This window comes from Taudactylus pleione, unplaced genomic scaffold (genome assembly GCF_031769625.1).
Source record: "Taudactylus pleione unplaced genomic scaffold, aTauple2 ptg000397bl, whole genome shotgun sequence".
In the NCBI taxonomy this organism is placed as follows: Eukaryota; Metazoa; Chordata; class Amphibia; order Anura; family Myobatrachidae; genus Taudactylus; species Taudactylus pleione.
Genome location: NW_028284799.1, coordinates 509,880 through 527,115, shown reverse-complemented (window position 1 = coordinate 527,115; position 17,236 = coordinate 509,880). Strand labels below are relative to the sequence as shown.

The 17,236-nt window shown below is 40.3% G+C and overlaps 1 protein-coding gene across 4 annotated transcripts in view; it reads right to left on the bottom strand.

The window, feature by feature from the left end:
- Positions 1-17,236, bottom strand: part of LOC148506705 (uncharacterized) — a 383,360-nt gene that overhangs the window by 273,812 nt on the left and 92,312 nt on the right. For all 4 annotated transcript variants that reach the window (XM_088446314.1, XM_088446317.1, XM_088446315.1 and 1 more), the window contains 4 exons: positions 12,279-12,495; positions 6,508-6,631; positions 4,616-4,784; positions 3,972-4,150 (listed from right to left, as the gene is read on the bottom strand). In XM_088446314.1, the coding sequence (XP_088302440.1) occupies positions 3,972-4,150; positions 4,616-4,784; positions 6,508-6,631; positions 12,279-12,495 (689 nt within the window). The remainder of the gene's footprint in view (positions 1-3,971; positions 4,151-4,615; positions 4,785-6,507; positions 6,632-12,278; positions 12,496-17,236) is intronic.

The following is a 17,236-nucleotide window of genomic DNA, read 5'->3' as shown; positions in this document are numbered from 1 at the left end:
GCTGGGTCTGTCTCCAGATGTGTAGCAAGGGAGCACAATATAATTGGGAGAATCCATCTCTGTATACAGCAAGGAATTAGTAGGCTACATCCCTGATCGACGCGTTTCACTCGTATCCAAGAGCTTTTTCAAGGTAGAGGATATCCCTTCCTAGTCTTCTTTTAAAGCCATGCCATCATTGTTTAATTGGTTAATTAATTGGCTAATGTCCCACAGTTGTTCATAGACAGTTCTATATATATTGACACTTGCGCAGTTCACTAGAGGGTCTTTTTTCATATGTAGCTAATTTAAGCCAGAGGAGTAGCTGGCTGTATGAACTAGCAGCAGTGTCAAACATAATGGTATATACCCATAATACATTTTCTACCCAATTAGCACCAGGATATCAGTTTCTAGTGTTATACTGAGAACCAGTATTACTGTTATTTTTATAAATGTAATATTTTTACAACATTTAGTATAATTGTTCTAGTCTATTTTAAGCATACTTTGGCCATCTTCTCATTGGTGGGATCAGATGAGTGGAACAGTGGGTCTGATTCCCACCAAGGATCTATATGTGTGCAGTTTGTATGTTCTCCCTGTGCTTGCGTGGGTGTACTTCAGGTACTCCACTTTGCTCCCACAATCCAAAAACATACTGGTAGGTTGAATGGATAATGGTAAAAATAATAATAACCCTAATGTAAGTATGTGTGTGTACAGTGTGCATGTGGCAGTTTGTAAACTCCACAGAAGCGGAGACTGATATGAATGAGTAAATATTCTCTGTAAGGAACTGCAGAACATATGTGCACCATAGACATAACTTAAATAACTAAATAATGGTTGTTACTGGCTGCTGTATTACTGGCATATTAGCAGTCAGGCGTTTTGGTGATGTCTTGTTCAAGGTAGCTTTAGCTATTTACGGTCATATACTCAGGAGGCATTCTAAGGAACAAAACCATCTCTAAGGAGTTAACCATCTCCCACCACTCCAGACCACTGACAATACCAGTTTTGAACATCACTTTGATTGTCTCTACATTCAGGAAAATTTAAAATACATTTTGAGATTTATTCAGGAGTATTCACATCAAGTACATTATTTGAATGATCTTATGCCTCATGAGCACTTAACTTTTTATTCACTGAACTCTATGCTTTTTTTTACCCCTTTTTTTTGCGCTTTAAGGTTTCTACCTTTCCTCATATTTGTTCCATGTTATGTTTTCTTATGATTGAAATTTTTTTTCAGGTGAAGGTGCATTTGTATTAGGAGCACCCAAATTGGTGCCAAATTTATCTCTATTTCTTTTAGACCTTCATTTAGCGGAAAAGGAATGGGAAGCGCCTATACTTGTTCAGATCCCTCTCCGTTGGTAACATAATCATTCCCAGAGTTGTAACTAGGAGTGTGTGCAACTGGTGTTGGCACCCAGGGTGCAGTGCCTATAGAGAGGCACCATCGTTGCCCCATGGCACCTGCATTTGACTTGCACAGTGCCTGGAACAGCACACTGCAGAAAATCATGGTGCTATGGCACCGTTCAGGCCACTTAAGCCATTGTACTAGTTGGGAAGTGCTAGAAGTAGAATGTGCAATACCTACAGTCTCCTCTTGAAAGGCAAAATTGACGTTAACTACATTTGTGATAATATTAGAGAGAAATGGGATCTTCCAATACTGACTGTAGTGCATTTATTGGCAATTATATTTTGGAAAGTCCAGGGGCTGCAAGTAGAAGAGGGCCATCGAGGGGTAGAGTTCCAATCTATTATTTAAGACTTTTTATATCAAATCAGCTATCTCAAGCCATAATGTTTAGAAATGAGGGAAGTCCCATAATAAATAAAACAAATCCCTTACAGAGAAGCAATGGCTCCAGCACATTTTGGACTGGTTAGGTCACATTTTATGTTGCTTGGCACAGTAAGACGCATACAGGTTATCAATTTGATCTATGTCTCAAGCAGGGGTGGATTAAGGGGCGGATTAAGGGCCTGATTCAAAGGTGGACGCAATGTAGATATCGGACGCAGATGAGCAATTTTTTGCTACTGCACATGCACAACAAATGCTTAGCGATGGTGGTCGCAAAGAGGATTTATTCGCAAAATGAGTTGATAGGTAGTCAGGTAATGGGGGGTGGCTAGAAAGACGCAGGCAAGTTTGGACATGTTTTTTGGGTATGCCCTAGTGAGAGTCTACAAATTTGTACACAGATACAGAGGTTGCGGCATCTTAGATGAGATGCCCTTTCTGAGACAGCATTAAGTTGCTCAGCGGTCCGATTTGAAACCGATGTGCGACTGATGTTTCCTCTTTTGTAAGTAAGCGAGACGCAGGAGCTGGGCGTCTCTGTGCTTAAGAAATCAATCATTAGCATATTATCGCAAGTCCGTTGCATATGGAATCGCAGTTGCAATGGAATGTGTGCAGCTCTCAATCAGGCCCTAAGAGAGTAGGGTGCCCGGGTGCAGCCTCTGTATGCCCGAACCCTTTCGTGTAGACTCTGGCACTGTTCCCAGTGATTTCCCTACTTCGCATGTGAAGATCTTTGGGAAAATGCCATTTGCTCCAATTTCCTGGTGATTTCTGCAGCGTAAATAGGCAGGTAAGTATACTATCATATATGGGAGAAGAGTGTATGGTGTGTGCCCTTCTGGACCCTGGGGCTGTATGCACCCATTATACATACACCCATTATCTCAAGGTGATCATCAAAAATGCAGAAAAGTATAACTGCGGACCTACAAGGTGCATAAGGCATCCCATTGACAGTTTAGACAGATAAACAATCTCTGCCACTTGCCAGTATTTGTAAAATTGGGTACGAGGTATTAACCATAGGAAAGTTTGTTCTAGCTCAGTTTCCAAAACATTAATAAAACCTGTTTTCTCAGAATATAAAGAGAGTGATTTAGAGTTGGCCACAATTTGGCGGCATCTTGTGTGCTCAGAGACAAAAACGAATACTCGCATGTATTTAAGGTTTGCCACATCTTTGTGACAGCATCTCCCTTATCCATCCATTCATGAAAGTAGACATCATCATTATCAGTACAGATTTGCACCTGCCCTATCCTTACTGTAACAGATCCATCTAAAATCAGCCAGATCTCTGTATACTGTATGCTCATTTCTGAATAGCCTGCAATTCTGCCTATATGTCCACGACACACTTATCCTCCATGAAAACTCCTAGTCATCACCCAGTTATACCCACTAAGCTGCAATTGGAGATGCAGGTAAGATGCATAGGATTCTGAATTGCCTGTAGTTGCTCAAATTTCCTACGCAGTCTCTGATGCATGCATAGTTACTAAAGATCACAATATCTGTCCGCAGAACGCATTTGCAGGCATCTCTGATGCAGGCCCAAAGTCAACAACTGAAAGCCTTGTGTGTATTTATGCTTAACATGAAAGAGTTTTACACATACTTACAGACATTTGAAATGTACTCTCCAGCAATAGTCCAGAGAGTAGATGCAGGTGGACAGTGATGGGGCCGGACTATTGCCTGATTAAGCCCCAGCAACTCGCAAAATATTACGGCAAATCCTGCACATTCGAATAAGGTGTGGAGCCAAATGACACGATTATCATGGGATTGCGTTGTTAAGTCCCATCCCCCCCCCCCCTGACGGACCGTGGATGCCCAGTAAGATTCTCACCATTCTGCCCACTTCACTCAGAAGTGGGTGGGATACAGGAGAAATGCCTACTCTTCCAGGGGTGTGGGGGGGTTACCCGAAAATTCGGGCGCCTCCCGCAGGTTTTGGGAGAATAGTGTGTTTTTACATTTAAAAAAAAAAAGAAGCTCCAGAACCATAAACAAGTTTTTCCCCTGTAATAATTATAAACAGCGGCTCCATCCAATCCATCTACTGGCAAAATAAACTTGCAGTTATTTAAAAATAATGTATTGCAAAATAGACTGAATAATAAAAAAAATTAAGATAATATAAAAAAGATCTTACTTTTGGGTTGAAAGTCAAATTAGTTTGAAAGCTACGCTGAAGATGAGTAAACAGCTCCTCATCCTCTGTTTGTAGGGTAACCATGACTCGCTCAGCCATTGCAAAAATTTCCATCCATGAAGGGAATATGTTTTTAATCAGAAGATGCAGATACATGAATAATTCATATGGATGCTCAGCTGAAAAAGCAAAATATTTATTTCACAATCTAGAAATAAACCCTGGGGAAAACAGCATATTAAACAAACAAGAAAACAATAAATAAGAACACATATTAAAAATAATTCCATGATAGTCATTTGGAAAAAAAACTAATTGTAAACACTTCAATGCAATTATTTGCAGGTGACTTGCAAATTAGAAAAATATCCTGGCCCGGGCCCAAGGTTAGCCATCGGGTGAAATGGCAGAAAAATTATTTGGGTTCTATAAGATTCAAATTAATTATGATATTAAGATTAAATAAAACCAAATGTCAATAAAAAGAAAAATGTCAAACTATAACAGTTATAATATTATGAACTGGAGACAAAATAACTTCTGGGAAGAGAGTATAGCTGGCAAAAAATGGTTACTAACCCAGAAATTTGCGTTCATTCATACAATATACAGTATAAGTGTACTTACTTCTACTATAGCTTTACCTGTGGGTGGTATTTTTTTGAATGCCATTTGCAGAGGGAAAAGCCAATGAATGAAGTAGGGCTCATAGGTACCATTGTAAACGTACAGTACATTTAACGATTTGCTTGACTCATTAATCATTTCTTCATATGTTGCAAACTGATACATAGAGGGAGTGCTTCGAAATTTCTATTAGACAAAAAAATATTGTTAGATAAAAGAATGCACATTCTTACTATCACTGGGTTTGATTATAATATCCTACTATATGTCAAATGTAATACATTTTACTGTAGAAGAGGTATTATCAGGGGATGCAGTTATTATACCTACAGCCGGCAACACGGCTGATTAAATCTCGACGCCGGAATGCCACTACCCAGACAGAAGACCGGCGTTGGCAACTCCACTATTGTTGGTATTCTGGCGCTGGTCTTTGTCCAGGTAGTGACATTCCGACACCGGGATTTCATCAGCCGGGGTGCCGATTGTAAGTATAGCGGGGCTGGTTAAGTCTTAGCTGCGGGTGGGAGGGTTAGGTTTAGGCATCACTGCTGCACAGCCGATGCCATATGTCTGTGAACAACGTCGTTCATATCGTCTGTACACACTGGCCAACGGGCACGCGATATATTGGCCGTTCAATTGAATGACCGAATAGCCTGGGGATATTTGTTCACCAGGACATTATACTCCTCTTGTGACTCCTGAAGGGCCATAGTCAAGTGTACCCATGTTTCCTAGAATTTTTATTAAGCTCAGCTACAATAGGAACAGAGCAAAAAGAAGAAGAAGGTATGTGTTGTGGGTGATATCCAAAGTAGACAAAGTATTTACTTTGCTTTGTGGATGGCGTAGGCCAGGGGTGCTCAACATATGGCCCTCCAGCTGTTGTGGAACTACACATCCCAGAATGCCCTACTATAGTTGTAGCATTCCCTAATAGCAAAAATGTGGTAGGGCATGCTGGAATGTGTAGTTCCACAACAGCTGGAGGGCCGCAAGTTGAGCACCCCTGGTGTAGAGCATCATTATTTGTATATTCCACCATGATAACAGTCTAGCTGTTGAAAATGTAAATATACTGCATGCCTGGAGACACTATTCCAAGCATTGGTTTAACCGCTAAGTCTGAGTGTTAGACTGTGGATGATAAGCTGATAATAGGAGTCAGATGTGCAGAGAAGTGCAGAAAGTCTTACAGAAGTGGGCTGTAAATTGAGTACCCATGTCTGACACAATAACACAATAGTATCTGTGCAACCACATAGCAGATAAATATTATTTAGAAACTGAGATGTTGAATGTAACTTTTTCAGTGAGACAAAATGGACCATTTTGTTTCAACCATAATGAATATGATATTGTACCTATGACAAGGAGGCAGCTCTGTAATAAAGTCCATAGAAACATTTTTCCCTGAACCAAGAGGTACCAGTAATGGTGGAAGTAGTCCTTCATACCCTTAACTGTAGGGTTTGCATAGAAATTATGTCTGTCTGGTTGTAGTTGAAGCTTGAGCCACTCTGTTTTGCATATTTCTTAATTACTCATATTCATGTTAAGTCTGGTAAATATCAAGGAACAGCGACAGCAGGTCACCTAGAGTTTAGGGGTCACCTAAAAGACTGAATTGGTGTATAATATCAATCATTCAGTGTTTTTAATTTCCCGGTGCAAATGCACACACACTGATTGCTGGCTGCTGACAAGGAGGAGCGACGGTGGCAGCTCCTTACCTCTGAAGCTAGATGCTGCTACTCTTCCATATACAGTGATATGATAGCAGCAGGTTTTGACAGTGATCTGGAGGTTTACAGCTCTAATACCCAATACCCTGAGAGATGCATAACAAACCATACGTTTCAGAGCCAGACCAGTTCCCCAAGTATCTCCATGGATTACTGCTTACCTCCACCACAGCATTCTCAATAAGACCCGAAATTGGAGAACGTGTTGCACTTCTGATCTTTAACTCGGCACATTTGTGTTCCAGTTTTCTACCATAGCTCTCCCTTGCCTCTTTTTCAATTAAGCTATAAAAAACAATACAATTACCAAATTACTTTCATTACTGTACTGTGCCCGTAGTTGCATTGAATAAATGAAACATTTTTGTAGCAGTGTAATCAGAATCCTGCAATATGTGGAACGAAGCTACGTTAAATCATGGGGAGAGAGAGAGACGGGAGAAAGGATAGATGTCCGCTCAGCAGTTGTTTATTATGACTTATTTTACCTTTTATTTTTACTTGTACTTGTAGTTTCAGGTAATACTGTAAACAAGTTTTATGGGCCTGATCTGCAGTGGGAGCAAAGCAAGGAAGAGCAAGTAACTTTGCACCTAGGTAACATCATTTTGCACTGCAGGTGGGGGAGATGTAAAACATGCAGAGAGGTTTAGATTTGGGAGGGGTCTAAATTGCAGTGTATAAGTAAATCTGTCCAGTATTTGTGGGTTACATTCAAAAGCAGCCAGTATTTACCCCACATCATACTTGCCGACAATCAGCTCCAGCCTTCCGGGAGGGAGCTGATTGTCGGCTAATAGCAGGGGGCGGGGCCGGCCATTGGGGGCGGAGCCGGCCATTTGGTGGCACACTGGGGGCGGGGACGGGGGCGGGGACGCATGATCGCATCATCGTGACTCCGCCCCCTCTTCACAATGCTGTTATTTTCAGCATTGTGAAGCAGGGGGCGGGGCAGGATGACGCGATTCTATGCGAATCGCGTCACCGTGCCCCCCGCTGTGGGGGTTTCCGTTTATTTCAGGGGGGACGTTGGGAGGGTGGCAAGCTTCCGGGAGGCTTGCCTGCCTTTCCGGGGGGCCGGGAGTGGACACTCTACAGTATGTTTGGTTTGGTATTGTGCTTATACACTGGGTTTGTAAAGTATTAGGGCTTAGTGATTTTACATTAATTTAAACACCAAAAATTGCACACAAAAACAACTAAATTAATTTTGACAGTATTTTTACTTTAACATGTGAATTAATTAACATGTAATATTAGTGGGTACATAAATCTCTAACTAAACTGATTCTAATGATTAATGTATTATTTATTGTCTTTGTTTAGTTTATAATGAATATTTGACTACTTCCTTATCTGCTAGAAACAGCTTATTAATTTTTAACATACATAAAGTTCTTGAAATTACGTGGCAGCAACTGCTGATCCTCTACCATGAAAATAGGAACCTGGTTTGAAAACTTTACAGAGTTGAATTCTGCATCACAACTTAAAACAGTCCTCTAATGCTTGTCTGCTGCGATCCTTCAAAACCAAATATTAGGTAAGTTACTTCTAAGTGGGTTTGCATTGAAGTTCCAAAATCATCAAACAAGATGGCCCTATGGCTAAAAGAAATATGTTTACATCCTGTTGTAATAAGGGTGGGCATGGTTTCTAAAACAGTATGCAATCAGGATGTCACAGTTTACAATGTCAATATTCACAATCTCAGCACCAGTAGGTTGACATTGATGATGTAGACATGGTTAAAATATTGGGATTCAGTCAGTATCCAGGGAGTAGCGATGCTGGCGCTTATATTACCGGCGCCAAAATCCCAGCGCCTCTCACAATACCAACGCTGGCATCCCGACCGCCGGGATGCCGAAGGTAAGTAGCGGGGTGGGGGAGAGGGTTAGGTTTAGGGGTTAGCGTTAGGCACTAAGGGGGAGGGTTAGGTTTAGGGTGCGGGGAGGCAGAGGATAGGTTCAGGCACCAAAGGGGGAGAGTTAGGGTACGGAGAGGGGGATGGTTAGCATACCGAACAACAAGTGTCGGTATGCTAGCCCTGTCGGGATGCCGGTGTCGGAATTCTGACAGCCGGCATCCCGACTGCTGGCATCCCATACCCAACTCTAACATATCAACTTCATTAACGACTTAACTGATGTGGTGAGATGGTATGTGAACGCAGCCAGCTGTACTTCAGCTCATAAGGTGAGACTGCACCGCCCCGCTGTGTTTTTGAAGAGGAAATTTGTTCTACACATGTGCAGAAAGGACACCTCTGACTTCCCGGACTTTTCTGTGGACCCAGCAATTTCTAACCGGTTTTGCTGGAAAAATGGTCAGTTAAGTGGTTAATGTCGACACCGACAGAATGTCGACATTGGCAGAGTGTCGACGTCAGAAATGACGACATGTCTATTAGGGTTAGCATTAGGATTACTCTAAGAGCACATAGTCAACATCGCAACATTGTAACAAATTTTCAATGTCTGCGCAAATTGAAAAAAAATGGTTGCAGTAATTTTTTCCACAAAAACACACAGGACATTGAAAAATAATTTGAGGAACAGCCAGTACCATAAAAATTTTTACTTTTAAATCTCTTTATTTATGAAGTGTAAAACAAACATATATAATAATCAAGTGCACACACAACATAAGTAGTACAGTTACATTAAAAGTACCATATAACAAGATATACTGTACTGTGTGCATGCTGCAAAAAGATAAACAACCCACTTTTTTTTTTGTATTTTTAGGAACCAATTGTTACTGTTTGCAAAACATTAAATATGGTAACCATGTAAAGGGGGAGGGTGGGGGTCCATCAACGAAGGGGGGAGGAAAATAAGGCAATCACTGGTACAGATTATAATATACAGAATATACAGAGTATGAGCAGCGAGGAGGCAATGAGCCGAAATACTGTGGTAAATGCAATAAATATGACTACTTGTTACCAGGGATTTCTCTGTGAAAATAGTGGTACCAGGGACCCCAGACACCATGGAATTTATCCACCTTGTAAAAATGTTAACTTTTAAATGCAAATGAATAAAGTAGAAGAAAATGTGATTTTGGGGTAATTTGAGGCCAATTAAATATGCCCCTGTGAATGTCGATAAAATATACCACACCCTTCCAAAACACATACTGTACATTGCAAGCAGGCACATCAAAATAAACCAAGCTAAGGTGAGTCAGTTACGTCACAATTTTCTAGGGAAGTGAGTTTTTAACTGCAAACAATTATTAATTCTAATAGAATAGGATAGTGTCTGCACAGTGTTATTAATAAATGTGAAAGTTGCATTTACCATGTAGAATACAATTAAATACAAAATAAAACTACAGATAGCATCTGAAGACTTACCCAGAATATGTTAGTTACTCTTGTAACTTTAGGTGAGTAATGACATCATTTTTCATTGAAGAAAGGCACTAGCAAACACCTTAGGCCTGGTCAGATGTACTGTAAGTGGATTTGCGCATGTATATTGACGTGCTGCACATGTGCCACAGAAGGAAATTGGCGACTGTGTATGTGCCAAACCGTGCATACGCACCTGGACAGAGATCGCACGTGTGGACGGATGAATTGAACCACTCTATCCACTAAATAGATGTTTGTGGGCAGTAACTGGACGATAACCATGCAGATGCAAGGGACTGTTCCATCTAGTGGGGGTGCTGTGGGGTGTAAGCCAACGTCCGTAGCGTGCGGATGGATATGAAACACCTGTCTCAGACGGATCCTTTGCACCCAGCATGGAGTGGGTGCATGTCTAGGTGCTAATGATGATGGTTGCGGCTGAAGACTGAAAAACAGTGGGCGGGGCAGCCTTACTCATGCAAACACATGGAAGGTCAGCATACAGGGGCAATTTCTTGCATTAGCATATACTAGTAAGAAGGCTGGCGTGGCTGTACGGAAAAGTGGCCGCAGATGTGTCCGACTTAGAATCAGGCCCTTGGTCTTTCCCTTAAAAATGAAATAGGAATCGCCTCAAATAACGTTTTGCGAACGCAAATAGCAGTTCAGTAATGCCAATAGATGGCTGCAATTTTATATAATATAGTAGCCACATTAATGATTTATATTTTATCAGTAAGAGCAGTGCAGATGCAATCAACCAATTAGAAGTGGCTGCCATCATCATTATCATCAGGTATGTTCTGTACCAGAGGTCAGACACCAGAAGGAGTTACTACTCCTGACAGATGCCTACGTGTCTGTTTCCAGACCTACCTCGATCAGAAATATTTAAACACGCCCTTAATGTACTCTCCCTATGCTTGCAGACCCATTCTCTTGCCTGATCCTCCTCTCCATGCGTAACATGCAACAGAATCTGCATATTGATAGAAGTGTAAGTATTTTTGTACACATATGGGGTACAAACAAAATGCGTACTTTATGTAAAAGAGATGCATATGTCCAACTTTACATCAGGACCTGTGTGTATTAAAATGCTACAAAAAATTATTTATAGACCAGTCCCATCAAAACGACATAATACTTTGTAAATGTACTGAGCGGTCAAGTTATTGGGCGGGCATGGGTTCTGGGTGGTGTAGCCATCGGAAGTGCTAAGCCCCGTCATGGAGAATTTCACCACGGGGCATGCCACAAAGCAGGGGAAAGGGCCATGGTCGCAGCATTATTGAGGGCAAAGTTACTCCTTCCCTACACTTTCTGGCTCCTATAAAGGCCCAGGCCTGGGTACTTTGTACCAACTGCATCCTCTTCTCAGCACCCCTGTAGATGTATCAAATGTAATAAGGCAATCTTTTATTTGACAAAAGGAAAAGGTAAAATCAGCCAACTCACAGACACCCTGTTTCCCCTGAATGAATGATTAGAAGAGTTAGTCTCTTACATGCCAATAAAAGAAGTTGCTATATGCAATGTGTTCTCCAACACGTGTGATCTGTACAGTGCATTTCGTACCTTTTAAACAAAATATTCTCTTCTTGGCCATGTTCTTCTGTAAGACAGTGTAAAGTGGTAAAGCAGCTATAGCTTTCACACGCTGGCTTATATTTAAATAACACTCCTTAAAACAGCATGTTTGTGCCTGTGCTTGGCTCCAAATAACCATATGAGGTTTGCCTACCAGTGTAATTTAGCCAATCACCATGCCATGAGAATGCAGTCATTCATGGAAAACCTGTCTATAGATTGAAGGTTCCTTTGAAGAAGTTAATCAGATTCAGCAGATGTTGAAATTGTATTCCTGAAAATACAGTTCATCTGGGAATGACAAGAGACTACTGTACCTGGCAGCATTTCAGCATAGAAGAAAACATTGTCTGCAATTTACACAAGTCTTACTACATATGTACAACAGAATAGCATTGAGGCTCAGATTATATCTTATGTAACAAAAGGCAAAATAATTGTCACTTTCTCGCTAATTTAATTCCTGCTTTATATGTTTGTATTGTATCTGTATATTTATCTAAAAAATAGAAATGAGTGTAATTTATATTACACTCACTACATTTTTAAAGTTTATTGTAAATATTGTATGGTTTATTAATTGGCAATTTATTTAAATATATATTTTCTATTTGTGAATAACATATACCTTTCCAAAATACACAATTCCCAACTGTCCCCATGACAGTACTGAAGAGGAAGATAGAGAGCTTTGTCCCAATTGGGCCTGCAGTAAGAGGTACTCTATATCCCGTTGGTATTTCAATTGTCCTTTTAGGACTAGTCCCGATTCCCACAGTGCACAAATTGGAGGTAGGCATGATGCACAAAATAAAACATAACATTTCAGACCCTAAATAAAGCCATGACAAAACACACAGTAAAATTAAACACAAACTAAAAAGGCATAATATTACAATCTTTCATATAGTAATAGTTAAAAGCACAGCATATATAACAATTACTGATTCTCAAAACAGTACTAAGGTCAATGCTTACTTTATTTTGTCTCCTTTAAATGTTTTATCGGATCTTAAAAGTTTATCCATCCATATGAGCCGTCGTAAAGCTTTTGGAAGAAGATGTCCATTTAGTCTATTGCACACTGTTGTCATTGTACTTGATTCTAATGCAATGATGGCGCAGACTGCACTTCCCAGCACTTCAGCCCCAGAACAACTTAAAGATGGAGGTCTCGATGGTTGTCCTGCAATTCCTAGGGGAAAAAACACTCATATTTTATATTAACCATAAGTAGAAGTGTACTAACTATGTGGACTGTATGGAGCTAACATAGAGTTTCATGCAACTCTGCATAGTACATACAATCAATATTTTTAATAAGATAAGCTAATAGCGCAATATCCCATGTGTATAAATAGAAGTGACGCACCTCTTCTGCCTCATTTATTTCACAGCTCTGTAAGGAGCAAGTCCTCATTATCCTATAACAGTTGTTATTTCCTAACCTCGATTTGTTCACAGTGTTTGAGGAAAAGAGACCTCCCCCCACCCAAATAATTAGGTAAGCAATACTGTACACTGGCTTGTGAGGATGCATTTTGTTATCATTTTTTGTAATAGATGTGTTTATTTGTCCAGCATTTTGCTATGGTACAATAGAGGTCACTGTAGGCCCCAACCGCTTTAATGTGGCCAGGTATAGCAGGGACAAGTAGTGCACCAAGGCAAAATGCTTATGTTTAGCTGTTCATTTTAGTGCTTCAGGCCCTTTGCAGCCAAAGCTATGAGTGATATCGCTCAAACAAATTTATGGGGTGGCTCATCATCAGCCCTCAGTACTGATCTTGCACCAGGGGTGAAGCAGCATCAACATATACACCCCCTGGCAGAAGAATAAAAATCTACTTTTAGCACTACAGTGTAGGTAAGCTGGGCTCATTTTGCTTTGCCTACAGTAGCCCCCTCCCCCTTTCCTCCTCTCATAAGGAGCCATAAATGTAAGATACATCTGACTCGACTGCACATATAAAACTTGAGTGACTTTACGACAAAATAATGAAAAGTGAGAAAAAAAGGTCTAATCAAATCAGAGTATGTTTCTCTCTTTTATATTTAAAGACATTGCAACATTCAATATTTATATTATAATATTGATAGTTCTCATTTAACTAATAAAAAGAAACATTATTTTATAGTAAATACAATTGTCAGTGTTCATTACTTTTACCTAAGATTGTCAGCAATAAAAATGAAAGCCAATGTAACACCATGATCAACTTGAGAAGCTTTTTTAGAACAATAAAAATAGTGACATGCTAATGCCTGCGTTCTGAGAGTACGGATTTACAGATTAGATTTGAAAGGATATATGCTAAAACTAGGTCAGATTTATCACCAGGAGTTGCTAATTTTAACTATCTTCATACTTATCACTTTCCAATACTACCCAGAATGCTGTGCAAAGCATATAAAGACTTAGCAAAAGAAAAATGATGTAATATATTTCAATCAATGCTTTATCTCAAACAGAATTATTTAATGTTAAAAAAAATTAACCTGTAAAGGTCATTTAGGAACAACATCCTGGGCAATTCCATGAGCCTCATTTTACACAAGTGCACCTAGACATCCGCTAAAGTGCATCGTTTTATGATAGAGATGTGCACTGTCCCCCGTGTTTTGGTTTGGATCTGTATTCATTTTCGTGTTGTGGTTTTGGATCTGTATTTAAAAAAAAAAATGCTACAATCATGTAATTTGACCCCGTTTTTGTTCCTACAGTATTATTAACCTCAATAGCAATCATTTCCAGACAATTCTGACCACCTCATAATATTGTTCACCAATATCGTCCAAAGGCTGGCTGACTACTAAGCAACAGAGCAGCTGCACAAACACATGGCAGTTTAAAAGAAGATAGCACATCTATGAAACATTGCCACACAGCAGTGGCAGAAAAGAAAGGCGGTGCAAGATGGGACTGTTCCACCCTACATTATGTTGTATATTAAAAAAGACATCCACAGTTTAAGAAACCAAGCAGTTCAGTGACAGCAGTGGGCATCCTTATGCTAGGATAATCTTTGCAACCATTAGCATATCGCAGCTGCATTGCATACGAAATCGCAGCTATGATCACATTAGCATCCATTTCTGAATCTGGCCAAATATTAACTTATTCTGCTAGAATCCACCATTGCAGAAGTATCTGTACTTTCATGTAATTGACAGGAAAGGTCATGGCCATGGAATTTGTAGTTAATTGTCACTAATTTTGGGCAATTCTTTTAGAACTGACCAGATGTCAAAATGTTGTGCCACTCTGGTGAGCTGAGTTGACTCATCCTCATCACTAGTGGGTCTCTTGGGAAAGCTCAGTTTTTTTTCCTGGCAGCAGCAGTTGCAGGAAAAACTGAAGTAGACGTTGTCATGTCATGTGCCATTTGAGCTGCCAACTTGCTCACAAGGAGCTCTTTTTATCTCTGTGTCAGTTAGAAAGAAAGACATTATGTACAACCTAAACCTAGGATCAAGTATGGTCGCCAAAATGTAGTGATCCGATTTCAAGATGTTGACTACCCTTTGGTCCTGGAGAAGCAAATAAAGAAGTTGATCTTAAAGAAGTCCAACATACTTAGCGGAATCGCTTTGTTTCATCTCCAACTACAGTTTCTCAAGCTACTTTTCCATTAGTATAATTAAGGGAATCACCTAACTCAAGCTGGCAGTGTCCACTCTCAACTCACTCCATAGGTTAATACTTTGAATGGTTTCAGTACCTTGCATAACATGGAAAGTATTCTCCACTGTGCGGTACTAAGATGCATTACCCATTCTCTCTCTATGTCATGGCTTGTTGTGCAGCTTTGGATGGCTAATTGCTGTACCTCCATTTGCTGAAGAATATAAAGGGTGAAATTCTAACTTGTTAATGCCTCTTGCTTCAGTTGGAGGCATGGCAAATTGAACTGTTCTTACAGCCAGTGCAATTTTCTACAAGTCGTTGCTCAATGTGGAAAATGCAATTTTTCAGGCCACAGACAGCATCTTCTGCACACACCTGTCATATTTTTCTGTACCACCAAGTTGATTGTGTACACAAAACATAGGACATGTTCAAATTCACCCAACTGTAATGCTGTCACAATATTTGTTGTGTTCTCAGAAATGACAAATCCGGAGGAGAGTCCTAGTGAGGTAAGCCATTTTGCTATGACATCGCTAACAGGTTGACACCGGTATGCCTCTACGTGAAGCTAGTGATACAGAGAGTAAACTGCCTGTGAATGAGCTGGCCTTTCATGTTACCTACTGCTGCAGCTGAAGGTATTACACCCACCCAATGGACTTTCACAGTCACGTAATCTGTAGTTTGACCACTACCGCTTGTTCAGTATCTGTGGTTAATAGGATAATGGGTACAATGGCATTTTGTATGCCAAGAATTGGGGGTTTTTACGTCCTGGTACAGGCGAGGAATTGCTTTTCTGGTAAAATGGAATCAAAATGGAATTTGGTAGCGGGGACACAGGACCTCATTTAACTGTCTAAAACCAGATGCATTACTAGCAGATATTGAATGCAGATCTAATACTAGCAACTGGATGGCAGCTTTCATACTTGCTTCCATTTGCAAACAGTCAATTGCATTTTTGAAACTACTAGTAGTCTTCTTGGTCCCCTTCTGAGGTGAAGATTCACCCCCAGCAGCAGGCCTAGCACTCAAGGATTCTTCTGATGAATTCTGGTGAGGGGAGGAGTCAGTTAGCCTTAGCAAATTGGATACAGGACTACCTCAGATCATTAATGAGGAGATTGATGATTAAGGTGATGGCGGTGGAGTTTGCAGGTGCTGGGTTCTAGCTGAGAGAAGGGAGCTAGCTGATGCTGGGCTGCTTGTTGTTATTGCTTTAGCATAATTTTAAGATTTTACTAAAAACTTTGCATGAACTCGCTGCAAATGACGTAACAGGGAGGAGGTTACTAGATGGTTACTGTCCCTACCTCTACTTACTTTGGCTTTACAAATGCTACTGATGGCATGACAATTGTTGTCAGGATTTGGGTAAAAATAAGTAAACATATTTTTTGATTTGCCTGTTTTAATTTTGACACCTCTTCTAGACTCTGAGAGGTATATTTACTAAAGTGCAGATTTTCAGAAGTGGAGTTGTTGCCCATAGCAACTAATCATAGTCTAGCTATTATCCTCTAGAAGGTGCTAAATGAATGTTAAGTAGAATCTGATTTGTTGCTATGGGCAACATCTCCACTTCTATACCCCTGAGTGTCAGGTGAGGTTACAGAAGAAGATGCCTGACTGACAGCAGTGGCAGAACCATCACTCACAAATAGCAAAGCATCCTGAAACTATTCTTGTGTGGAGTTGCTTCTCAGCCAAGGGAGTGGGCTCACTCACAATTTTACCTAAGAACACAGCCATGAATAAAGAATGGTACTAAAACATCCTCCAAGAGCAACTTCTCCCAACCATCCAAGAACAGTTTGGTGATGAACAATGCCTTTTCCAGCATGATGGAGCACCTTGCCATAAGGCAAAAGTGATTACTAAGTGGCTGGGGGAACAAAACATCGAAATTTTGGGTCCATGGCCAGGAAACCCCCCAGACCTTAATCCCATTGAGAACTTGTGGTCAATCCTCAAGAGGCGGGTGGACAAACAAAAACCCACAAATTCTGACAAACTCCAAGATTTGATTAGGTAAGAATGGGCGGCCACCAGTCAGTATGTAGCCCAGAAGTTGAATGACAGCATGCCATGGCAAATTACAGAGGTATTGAAAAAGAAGGGTCAACACTGCAAATATTGACTCTGCATAAACTTAATGTAATTCTCAATAAAAGCCTTTGACATTTATGAAATGCTTGTAATTTTACTTCAGTATACCATAGTAACATCTGACAAAAAGGTCTAAAAACACTGAAGCAGCAAACGTTGTGAAAACCAATACTTGTGTCATTCTCAAAACTTT